This window comes from Oncorhynchus keta, unplaced genomic scaffold (genome assembly GCF_023373465.1).
Source record: "Oncorhynchus keta strain PuntledgeMale-10-30-2019 unplaced genomic scaffold, Oket_V2 Un_contig_204_pilon_pilon, whole genome shotgun sequence".
NCBI classification, from domain to species: Eukaryota; Metazoa; Chordata; class Actinopteri; order Salmoniformes; family Salmonidae; genus Oncorhynchus; species Oncorhynchus keta.
This window is the reverse complement of record NW_026282042.1, coordinates 110,001-122,500: the sequence shown is the minus strand read 5'-3', so window position 1 is coordinate 122,500 and position 12,500 is coordinate 110,001. Positions and strand designations below refer to the sequence as shown.

General features: G+C 42.5%; 1 protein-coding gene and 2 long non-coding RNA genes across 9 annotated transcripts in view; 1 reads left to right on the top strand and 2 right to left on the bottom strand.

The window, feature by feature from the left end:
- Positions 1-12,500, bottom strand: part of LOC127920765 (caldesmon, smooth muscle-like) — a 60,856-nt gene that overhangs the window by 41,884 nt on the left and 6,472 nt on the right. For 2 of the 4 annotated variants that reach the window (XR_008107334.1, XM_052504802.1), the window contains exons 4-7: positions 11,958-11,981; positions 9,037-9,078; positions 4,263-4,306; positions 816-897 (exon numbers count right to left, since the gene is read on the bottom strand). Coding sequence is in view for 3 of the 4 variants with exons in the window: in XM_052504802.1 (XP_052360762.1) it covers positions 816-897; positions 4,263-4,306; positions 9,037-9,078; positions 11,958-11,981 (192 nt within the window). In the remaining variant the exon portion in view is untranslated. The remainder of the gene's footprint in view (positions 1-815; positions 898-4,262; positions 4,307-9,036; positions 9,079-11,957; positions 11,982-12,500) is intronic. The other 2 variants (XM_052504803.1, XM_052504804.1) reach the window with 2 other exon arrangements.
- Positions 4,316-7,597, bottom strand: LOC127920768 (uncharacterized). The gene is made up of 4 exons (XR_008107346.1): positions 7,582-7,597; positions 7,300-7,443; positions 6,526-6,803; positions 4,316-5,105 (listed from the first exon to the last, which is right to left on the bottom strand). It is a non-coding gene; the product is annotated as an uncharacterized LOC127920768 (long non-coding RNA).
- On the top strand, positions 5,276-8,003 carry LOC127920767 (uncharacterized). Of its 4 annotated transcripts, none has more exons than XR_008107342.1 (5): positions 5,276-5,329; positions 5,981-6,096; positions 6,295-6,410; positions 6,573-6,710; positions 7,034-7,119. It is a non-coding gene; the product is annotated as an uncharacterized LOC127920767 (long non-coding RNA). The 4 variants fall into 4 exon arrangements; XR_008107343.1 differs by lacking the exons at positions 5,276-5,329; positions 7,034-7,119 and adding exons at positions 7,715-7,772; positions 7,830-8,003 and having other exon boundaries at positions 5,947-6,096; XR_008107344.1 differs by lacking the exons at positions 5,276-5,329; positions 7,034-7,119 and adding an exon at positions 7,744-7,815 and having other exon boundaries at positions 5,947-6,096.

Genomic DNA, 12,500 nt, shown 5'->3' with positions numbered 1-12,500 from the left:
ATAGTACAGTACAGTATAATATAGTGTAGTATAGTACAGTATAGCATATCATAGTATGGTATTATATAGTGCAGTATGGTAGAGTATAGTGTGGTCTAGTATAGCATAGTATAGTATAGTGCAGTATAGTATAGTATAGCATAGTATAGTATAGTGCAGTATAGTATAGTACAGTATAGTGTATTATATTATAGTATAGTATGGCACAGTACAGTATAGTATAGTATGGTACAGTAGAGTAGAGTACAGTATATTATAGTATAGTATATATATTATAGTATAGTATAGTACGGTAGAATATAATATAGTATACCATAGCACATCATAGTATAGTGTAGTATAGTACAGTATAGTGTAGTATATTACAGTAAAACACAGTAAAGTAAAGCATACCAAAGTATAGTAATGTATAGTATAGTCCATTCAAGTATAGTAAAGTAAGGTATAGCATAGTACAGTATAGTATAGTAAAGCATGATAAAGTATAGTAAGGTATAGCATAGTACAGTATAGTATATTAAAGCATAATAAAGTATAGTAAGGTATAGCATAGTACAGTATAGTAAGGTATAGCATAGTACAGTATAGTCCATTCAAGTATAGTAAAGTATTGTAAAGTATAGTAAGGTATAGCATAGTACAGTAAAGTATTGTAAAGCATAATAAAGTATAGGAAGGTATAGCATAGTACAGTATAGTATATTAAAGCATAGTACAGTTTTGTAAAGTATAGTAAGGTATAGTATAGTATTGAAAAGCATGGTAAGGTATATAGTACATTATTGTAAAGTATAGTAAAGTACAGCATAGTATACCTCTATGGCATGAGTGTACTGTTCCAGCCTGTTGTCGATCTTAGAGATGGGGATGGGAGGCTGGCTCTTCTTGATGCTGTTACTGTTTTAAAACAAGACATATTATTCCATCAACATCATTCTTTCATAGTACTCTGAGGTAGAGGTTAGGGTTGATAGTACTCTGAGGTGGGGTTAGGGTTGATAGTACTCTGAGGTAGAGGTTAGGGTTGATAGTACTCTGAGGTAGGGGTTAGGGTTGATAGTACTCTGAGGTAGGGTTAGGGTTGTATATTTCATTGCTAAGTAAAGGTATAGCTCATTCTTAAGACATCTAATGAATCCACACTCCTTTGATGGCTATTTTGGGTACAGCGAAGGATTAATGTGTGTCATAGTCTAAATAAAGTGATAGTAGACTTATACTCCTATGCTCTTCTTTCAAGTCAACCTGAAACCGTTTCAACACTTGTCTGACCCCAGGCCTCCTGCACGCCACAAGCATTACTCTTGCTTCAGGCAAGTGTAGTTTAACCCAACCAGCTCCATTTACATTTGCTATAGCACAGGAGCTCACTGCCCAGCCAGAGGAGCAGGGCGTCTGACCAGGAGCTCACTGCCCAGCCAGAGGAGCAGGGCGTCTCACCAGGAGCTCACTGCCCAGCCAGAGGAGCAGGACATCTGACCATGAGCTCACTGCCCAGCCAGAGGAGCAGGACATCTGACCATGAGCTCACTGCCCAGCCAGAGGAGCAGGACATCTGACCATGAGCTCACTGCCCAGCCAGAGGAGCAGGACATCTGACCATGAGCTCACTGCCCAGCCAGAGGAGCAGGACATCTGACCATGAGCTCACTGCCCAGCCAGAGGAGCAGGATGTCTCTAGTCTCACCAGGAGCTCACTGCCCAGCCAGAGGAGCAGGACATCTGACCAGGAGCTCACTGCCCAGCCAGGGGAGCAGGACATCTCTAGTCTCACCAGGAGCTCACTGCCCAGCCAGAAGAGCAGGATGTCTCTAGTCTCACCAGGAGCTCACTGCCTAGCCAGAGGAGCAGGACATCTGACCAGGAGCTCACTGCCCAGCCAGAAGAGCAGGATGTCTCTAGTCTCACCAGGAGCTCACTGCCCAGCCAGAGGAGCAGGACATCTGACCAGGAGCTCACTGCCCAGCCAGAGGAACAGGGCGTCTCTAGTCTCACCAGGAGCTCACTGCCCAGCCAGAGGAACAGGGCGTCTCTAGTCTCACCAGGAGCTCACTGCCCAGCCAGAGGAGCAGGACATCTGACCAGGAGCTCACTGCCCAGCCAGAGAAGACTAGACCACATATCAACACAGACTATCCTCTAAACAGTGATCTCTTCCATCTGCTTTAATATAATATCTTCCTGTCCCTCTGATTTAGGCCAGATAAATGTGACACCGGAAAACTTTCAACTTTATTAGCAGTGTCTTCCACCAACGCAGACAGATGCTTTGTGTCGAGTGTGTTTGGGTTACCATTAGTTACGATGATGTCATTGACTCTGATGATGAGTTCCATCATGTTCACATTTTATGAAAGGGGCTATTATCCTCACGCAATGTTTCCTCTTACAAGTGTGTGTGTGTGTGTGAGTGAGTGAGTGTGTGTGTGTGCCTGCGTGCATGTTCATGTATGTGTGTGTGTGTGAGTGAGAGTGTGTGCCTGCGTGCATGTTTATGTATGTGTGTGTGTCCTCTGACAGATGGGAAACAGAGAGGCAATAAAACACCAGCTCACCTGATGACTTCATCTCTTCAGGCCCTCAGACTCCTAGTTAATGCTATCCCTCAACATTCTCTGTCTTAAGGCCCTCAGACTCCTAGTTAATGCTATCCCTCAACATTCTCTGTCTTAAGGCCCTCAGACTCTAGTTAATGCTATCCCTCAACATTCTCTGTCTTAAGGCCCTTAAGGCCCTCAGACTCCTAGTTAATGCTATCCCTCAACATTCTCTGTCTTAAGGCCCTTAAGGCCCTCAGACTCCTAGTTAATGCTATCCCTCAACATTCTCTGTCTTAAGGCCCTCAGACTCTAGTTAATGCTATCCTCAACATTCTCTGTCTTAAGGCCCCCTCAGACTCCTAGTTAATGCTATCCCTCAACATTCTCTGTCTTAAGGCCCTTAAGGCCCTCAGACTCCTAGTTAATGCTATCCCTCAACATTCTCTGTCTTAAGGCCCTTAAGGCCCTCAGACTCCTAGTTGATGCTCTCCCTCACCATTCTCTGTCTTAAGGCCCTTAGACTCCTAGCTAATTCCTCTCTCTCTCGCCATTCTCTGTCTTAAGGCCCTTAGACTCCTAGTTAATTCCTCTCTCTCACCATTCTCTATCTTAAGGCCCTTAGACTCCTAGCTAATTCCTCTCTCCCTCACCATTCTCTGTCTTAAGGCCCTTAAGGCCCTCCGACTCCTAGCTAATTCCTCTCTCTCTCACCATTCTCTGTCTTAAGGCCCTGAGACTCCTAGCTAATTCCTCTCTCTCTCACCATTCTCTGTCTTAAGGCCCTTAAGGCCCTGAGACTCTAGCTAATTCCTCTCTCCCTCATCATTCTCTGTCTTAAGGCCCTCAGACTCTAGCTAATTCCCCTCTCTCTCACCATTCTCTGTCTTAAGGCCCTTAGACTCCTAGTTAATTCCTCTCTCTCACCATTCTCTATCTTAAGGCCCTTAGACTCCTAGCTAATTCCTCTCTCCCTCACCATTCTCTGTCTTAAGGCCCTTAAGGCCCTCAGACTCCTAGCTAATTCCTCTCTCTCTCACCATTCTCTATCTTAAGGCCCTTAGACTCCTAGCTAATTCCTCTCTCCCTCACCATTATCTGTCTTAAGGCCCTTAAGGCCCTGAGACTCCTAGCTAATTCCTCTCTCTCACCATTCTCTGTCTTAAGGCCCTCAGACTCCTAGCTAATTCCCCTCTCTCTCACCATTCTCTGTCTTAAGGCCCTGAGACTCCTAGTTAATTCCTCTCTCTCTCACCATTCTCTGTCTTAAGGCCCTCAGACTCCTAGCTAATTCTCTCTCTCTCACCATTCTCTGTCTTAAGGCCCTGAGACTCTAGTAATGCTGTCCCTCACCATACTATCTCTATCTCACCATGAGGAGCGTACCTGTTGCACCGGCTATACGAGTGTTAGAGTGTATCTGTCTAACCACACGGCTGCTATAGGATCAGATGTCTAATGTATTCCACCACACGGCTGCTATAGGATCAGATAACTAATCTATCTCAGCACGAGGCTCCTCTGTAAGCATATCACCCATCTATCTTACCAACAGCCACCAAAGAAAACACATCTGGTTTGACTTAGTACACATAAATCATCACTGACAAAGAGAGAGAGAGAGAGAGAGAGAGAGAGAGAGAGAGAGAGAGAGAGAGAGAGAGAGAGAGAGAGAGAGAGAGAGAGAGAGAGAGAGAGAGAGAGAGAGAGAGAGATTTCACTCACCTTTTCTGCAGAGAGCGGTTCAGAGACTCAGTCCTCTCATTGATCTGAGGAGGGGAACAAGGACACCGGGTTTGTACTGGGAGATAATATATCTGAAGCTACCTAGAATAACAGCTGACAAATTCAATCTACAGTAGCTCTACATTATTTATCTACAGTAGTCCTACATTATCAATCTACGGTAACCTTACATTATCAATCTACAGTAGCCCTATCTTTTTAATCTACAGTAGCCCTAAATTATCAATCTACAGTAGCCCTACATTATCAATCTACAGTAGCCCTACGTTATTTACCAACAGTAGCCCTACATTATCGATCTACAGTAACCCTACATTATCAATCTACAGTAGCCCTACATTATCAATATACAGTAGCCCTAGTTATTTATCAAACGTAGCTTACATTATCAATCTACAGTAGCCCTACGTTATTTACCAACAGTAGCCCTACATTATCGATCTACGGTAACCTTACATTATCAATCTACAGTAGCCCTACATTATCAATCTACAGTAGCCCTACATTATCAATCTACAGTAGCCCTACATTATCAATCTACAGTAGCCCTACATTATCAATCTACAGGAGCCCTACGTTATTTATCAACATTAGCCCTACATTATCGATCTACGGTAACCTTACATTATCAATCTACAGTAGCCCTACATTATCAATCTACAGTAGCCCTACATTATCAATCTACGGTAAACTTACATTATCAATACAGAGTATTCCTACCTATCCAAAGAATTCCTTCTCGTTAAACCATTTGTGGTTTATTCTGTCATGACCTGGTAAAGGTGTATAGTACTGTCATGACCTGGTAAAGGTGTATAGTACCTGTCATGACCTGGTAAAGGTGTATAGTCTGTCATGACCTCTAAAGGTGTATACTATCTCATGACCTGGTAAAGGTGTATAATACTGTCATGACCTGGTAAATGTATAATACTGTCATGACCTGGTAAAGGTTATAGTACTGTCATGACCTGGTAAAGGTTATGACAATAAAGGTACTGTCATGACCTGGTATAGGTGTATAATACTGTCATGACCTGGTAAAGGTGTATAAACTGTCATGACCTGGTAAATGTATCGTACTGTCATGACCTGGTAAAGGTGTATCAGTACTGTCATGACCTGGTAAATATACTGTCATGACCTGGTAAAGGTACTGTCATGACCTGGTAAAGGTGTATAATACTGTCATGACCTGGTAAAGGTGTATACTACTGTCATGACCTGGTAAAGATACTGTCATGACCTGGTAAAGGTGTATAGTACTGTCATGACCTGGTAAAGGTGTATAATACTGTCATGACCTGGTAAAGGTGTATAATACTGTCATGACCTGGTAAAGGTGTATAGTACTGTCATGACCTGGTAAATTATCAGTACTGTCATGACCTGGTAAAGGTACTGTCATGACAACAGTAGTCATGACCTGGTAAAGGTGTATAATACTGTCATGACCTGGTAAGGTGTATAATACTGTCATGACCTGGTAAAGGTGTATAGTACTGTCATGACCTGGTAAAGGTGTATAACTGTCATGACCTGGTAAAGGTACTGTCATGACATGACCTGGTAAAGGTGTATACTACTGTCATGACCTGGTAAAGGTGTATAGTACTGTCATGACCTGGTAAAGGTGTCATGACTAATTACTGTCATGACCTGGTAAAGGTGTATAGTACTGTCATGACCTGGTAAAGGTGTATAGTACTGTCATGACCTGGTAAAGGTGTATAGTACTGTCATGACCTGGTAAAGGTGTATAGTACTGTCATGACCTGGTAAAGGTGTATAATACTGTCATGACCTGGTAAAGGTGTATAATACTGTCATGACCTGGTAAAGGTGTCATGACCTGTACTGTCATGACCTGGTAAAGGTGTATAGTACTGTCATGACCTGGTAAAGGTGTATAGTACTGTCATGACCTGGTAAAGGTGTACTGTCATGACCTGGTAAAGGTACTACTGTCATGACCTGGTAAGGTGTATAATACTGTCATGACCTGGTAAAGGTGTATAGTACTGTCATGACCTGGTAAAGGTGTATAATACTGTCATGACCTGGTAAAGGTGTATAGTACTGTCATGACCTGGTAAAGGTGTATAATACTGTCATGACCTGGTAAAGGTGTATACTACTGTCATGACCTGGTAAAGGTGTATACTACTGTCATGACCTGGTAAAGGTGTACTGTCATGACCTGGTAAAGGTACTGTCATGACCTGGTAAAGGTGTATAGTACTGTCATGACCTGGTAAAGGTGTATAGTACTGTCATGACCTGGTAAAGGTGTATAGTACTGTCATGACCTGGTAAAGGTGTATAGTACTGTCATGACCTGGTAAAGGTACTGTCATGACCTGGTATAGGTGTATAATACTGTCATGACCTGGTAAAGGTGTATAGTACTGTCATGACCTGGTAAAGGTGTATAATACTGTCATGACCTGGTAAAGGTGTATAGTACTGTCATGACCTGGTAAAGGTACTGTCATGACCTGGTAAAGGTACTGTCATGACCTGGTAAAGGTGTATAATACTGTCATGACCTGGTAAAGGTGTATACTACTACTGTCATGACCTGGTAAAGGTGTATAGTACTGTCATGACCTGGTAAAGGTGTATAATACTGTCATGACCTGGTAAAGGTGTATACTACTGTCATGACCTGGTAAAGGTGTATAGTACTGTCATGACCTGGTAAAGGTACTGTCATGACCTGGTAAAGGTACTGTCATGACCTGGTAAAGGTGTATAGTACTGTCATGACCTGGTAAAGGTGTATAGTACTGTCATGACCTGGTAAAGGTGTATAATACTGTCATGACCTGGTAAAGGTGTATAGTACTATGACCTGTCATGACCTGGTAAAGGTGTATAATACTGTCATGACCTGGTAAAGGTATAGTACTGTCATGACCTGGTAAAGGTATAATACTGTCATGACCTGGTAAAGGTGTATAGTACTGTCATGACCTGGTAAAGGTACTGTCATGACCTGGTAAGGTTTCATGACCTGGTAAGGTGTATAATACTATCATGACCTGGTAAAGGTGTATAGTACTGTCATGACCTGGTAAAGGTGTATAATACTGTCATGACCTGGTAAAGGTGTATACTACTGTCATGACCTGGTAAAGGTGTATACTACTGTCATGACCTGATAAAGGTACTGTCATGACCTGGTAAAGGTGTATAGTACTGTCATGACCTGGTAAAGGTGTATAGTACTGTCATGACCTGGTAAAGGTGTATAATACTGTCATGACCTGGTAAAGGTGTATACTACTGTCATGACCTGGTAAAGGTGTATAGTACTGTCATGACCTGGTAAAGGTACTGTCATGACCTGGTAAAGGTACTGTCATGACCTGGTAAAGGTGTATAGTACTGTCATGACCTGGTAAAGGTACTGTCATGACCTGGTAAAGGTGTATAGTACTGTCATGACCTGGTAAAGGTGTATAGTACTGTCATGACCTGGTAAAGGTGTATAGTACTGTCATGACCTGGTAAAGGTGTATAGTACTGTCATGACCTGGTAAGGTACTGTCATGACCTGGTAAAGGTACTGTCATGACCTGGTAAAAGTGTATGTCGGGGCCACACAGTAAGTTGAAAGGAACAATCTTCCCCTTGAAGTTGTCGATATATTACCCATCAGCATGGCTCATAATATGGACACCTTCCTGTTGATGATGTAGCAACAATGGCTCAGAAGGTCTTTGGGGGAAGGTGAAACAGGAACGCTTGTCGCGGATCTGTTTGGGTTGTCTTGCCAACCCATATGGTCATTGATGCATGACAATGTCTATATTTGGCAAGACAGCACCAACAGATCTGGGACCAGGCTAGAAACAAGAGCTGAGTTTGTATGAAGCGCAGAATGACATTAAAAAAAAAGACAGACAGCTGACAAGTGGTGTCACGTTACGACCACACGGAACACAACAGAACGGAACCTTTGTGTCACAGTTATCCCCGTGGTGACCTTTAACCTGGAATGACCCTTGCATGGGGTCAACGTTCCAGAACCTTTAATCCACATGAAAGTAATAATTATGTGTTCTGTAGTATGTTTCCCCCTTCAGATTCAGAATCACTTTTGTATTACATTTGAGCTAAAAATCAAACCAGATCTCTGTTGTAATGCATCGTATACAACAACAAATATCATGCTGATGATTCCTTGAGATTTATTAGAAATATTTCCTTTCGTTTTAGTTATAAAAGCAAACAGGGAACAGAATCTAACAGGGGGGGGACAGAATCTAACACAGGGGGGACAGAAACTAACAGACAGAATCTAACACGGGGGGACAGAAGCTAACACGGGGGGACAGAATCTAACACGGGGGGACAGAATCTAACATGGGGGGCCAGAATCTAACACGGGGGGCAGAATCTAACACGGGGGGACAGACAACACGGGGAATCTAACACGGGGGGGGGGACAGAATCTAACAGATTCTAACACGGGGGGACAGAATCTAACACGGGGGGATTCTAACACGGGGGACAGAATCTAACACGGGGGACAGAATCTAACACGGGGGGACAGATTCTAACACGGGGGACAGAATCTAACACGGGGGGCAAGAATCTAACACGGGGGGACAGAATCTAACACGGGGGACAGAATCTAACACGGGGGGGCAGAATCTAAAACAACAACACAATCATTTTGATTTGGATGAAATGTTGTGAAATACGTTTGTCCTCAGGAACCCTGGGTCTCCAAGGTGAAACTCACCGTGCAGGTATTCTCAGACGTCATCCTCTCCTCGGTGTCATTCTGGAAGGACACACATCACAGGGAAGCACATTGATGACAGGAAAGACACAAGCCAAAGCCACTGCTGCAGACAGTTTCTTTTCAGATGACTTTTACACTGCTAACAGCGTGCCAAGAAACACGATAATATGTACGGTCATTAATCTGATAGATACGTACAGTAAGAGGAACACTTTTCCACGGTCCAAATGGTTTATTTTCCTAATACTTGGCTAATAATCTTTGTGTTTTGTCCGATTGATTTTAGAGTAAAATATATTTGTTTGTAAAAAAATGTCATTGAAACTTTATTAAACGAGGCAAGTCAGTTAAGAATAAATTCTTATTTACAGTGACGGCCTACACCGGCCAAACCCAAACTTGGACGACGCTGGGCCAATTGTGCGCCGCCCTGTGGGACTCCCAATCACGGCTGGTTGTGATGCAGCCTGGAATCAAACCAGGGTCTGTAGTGACACCTCTAGCACTGAGATGCAGTGTTTTAGACCGCAGCTCCACTCCTACTTGTAATAGGAGTATTACTAGTGTTTTACTGGTTTAACAGAAGCACATTGAGTGAGTCACTTCATTGGTTATGACTCAACAGTTGGCACATTAGCAAGGCTGCTATTGAGTAATGCAAACATGTGTTACATCCTATTTAGCTGTGAGCCAGAAAAAAAGTTGGGTGCTTTCCCATAAAGACATGTATTAACCCATGAAGACATGAATTAACCCATGAAGACATTAATTAACCCATGAAGACATGAATTAACCCACATGAAAACATGAATTAACCCACGAAGACATGAATTAACCCACAAAGACATGAATTAACCCACGAAGACATGAATTAACCCATGAAGACATTAATTAACCCATGAAGACATGAATTAACCCACAAAGACATGAATTAACCCATGAAGACATGAATTAACCCATGAAGACATTAATTAACCCATGAAGACATGAAGACATGAACTAACCCACGAAGACATGAATTTACCCATAAGACATTAATTAACCCATGAAGACATGAATTAACCCACGAAGACATGAATTAACCCACGAAGACATGAATTAACCCATGAAGACATGAACTAACCCACAAAGACATGAATTAACCCACGAAGACATGAATTAACCCATGAAGACATGAACTAACCCACAAAGACATGAATTCATCCATGAAGACATGAATTAACCCATGAAGACATGAATTAACCCATGAAGACATGAATTAACCCATGAAGACATGAAGACATGAACTAACCCATGAAGACATGAATTAACCCATGAAGACATGAATTAACCCATGAAGACATGAATTAACCCATGAAGACATGAATTAACCCATGAAGACATGAAGACATGAACTAACCCATGAAGACATGAATTAACCCATGAAGACATGAATTAACCCATGAAAACATGAATTAACCCATGAAGACATGAATTAACCCATGAAGACATGAATTAACCCATGAAGACATGAAGACATGAACTAACCCATGAAGACATGAATTAACCCATGAAGACATGAAGAACCCATGAAATTAACCCATGAAGACATGAATTAACCCATGAAGACATGAATTAACCCATGAAGACATGAATTAACCCATGAAGACATGAATTAACCCATGAAGACATGAAGACATGAACTAACCCATGAAGACATGAATTAACCCATGAAGACATGAATTAACCCATGAAGACATGAAGACATGAATTAACCCATGAAAACATGAATTAACCCATGAAAACATGAATTAACCCATGAAGACATGAAGACATGAATTAACCCATGAAAACATGAATTAACCCATGAAAACATGAATTAACCCAGTGAAAGCCACATGAATTAACCCATGATTCCTTGAAGAGGTCCTCCGTGAAGTGTCCTGGAGTTTGTTCCACCATTGGGGGCCAGAGCATGAATTAACCCATGAAAACATGAATTAACCCATGAAAACATGAATTAACCCACAAGTGTTGGAGTGTTTAAGGAAAGCTGACCACATGCAGCTACACACAGAGCACAACACAACATCTATGGAACAACACAACACAACACAACATCTATGGAACAACACAACATCTATGGAACCCTATTCTTGGCACCCTATGGGTCCTGGTCAACGGTAGTGTACTATAAAGGGAATAGGGTTCCATTTGGAAGGTACACAAAGGCTCTGTTCCAGTTTCCATAGTAACATAGTTCTTAGAATAAAGCAGAGTATTGGGGGCGGGGATTCTAAGAGGTAGACTAGTATGGACGTTAGAACACAGCCTAAAACTCTCAGCCTAAAACTCTCTAAATGCTTTCAACACAGGAAGTGTGGAAAGCATTTCTTCACACTTCACACAAAAAACATCAAGGTGAAGAAATATAGGATGATGTGTGAACATGACATGCAAGAGGTGGAGAGGGGGTGTGGGGGTGTGGGGGTGTGGGGGTGTAATGACACCAAGTGAGAGAAGAAACATGTAGAGAAGTGATCCTGTAGTCAACATTGTCTTTTGTGTTTCTACGATAAGATTGAGAAAACAAACTGTTTTGCTCATCAAAGAGTTGATTTTGAAAGTATTTTATATTTAGTAGTTAGTAAAAAAAAAAAAAGGTGTCTTCAGACTAGAAGGTTTGTTTCAAATCTGTCAGGGTTCATTTTTGTCTGAGAAGGAGTGTTGAAAACATTTCAGAAAAACAAATGAACCAAGTCACAAAACGGAACCCAAAGGAAGCCAGTGTGAATAGTCATACGGACATCAGACTCTAAGTAGAGACTTGTGTTACCTGTCATACAACCACAGACCATACAGGACTCTCACTTCACATCACAGAGCCAACACAGTTATATCCATCCACACACTGCACTTACAGACAGTCGGCAACTTACTGGGTAAAACAGAAGGAGGAGTCTCTGGTAGGATGGCATGAAGCATGGGAACAGAACACAGTGGCAGACATGCTACACCAAGCACTGTGTAACACTGTGTGAGTCTGCATGGCAGACATGCTACACCAAGCACTGTGTAACACTGTGTGAGTCGGCATGGCAGACATGCTACACCAAGCACTGTGTAACACTGTGTGAGTCTGCATGGCAGACATGCTACACCAAGCACTGTGTAACACCGTGTGAGTCGGCATGGCAGACATGCTACACCAAGCACTGTGTAACACTGTGTGAGTCGGCATGGCAGACATGCTACACCAAGCACTGTGTAACACTGTGTGAGTCGGCATGGCAGACATGCTACACCAAGCACTGTGTAACACTGTGTGAGTCGGCATAGCAGACATGCTACACCAAGCACTGTGTAACACTGTGTGAGTCTGCATGGCAGACATGCTACACCAAGCACTGTGTAACACTGTGTGAGTCGGCATGGCAGACATGCTACACCAAGCACTGTGTAACACCGTGTGAGTCTGCATG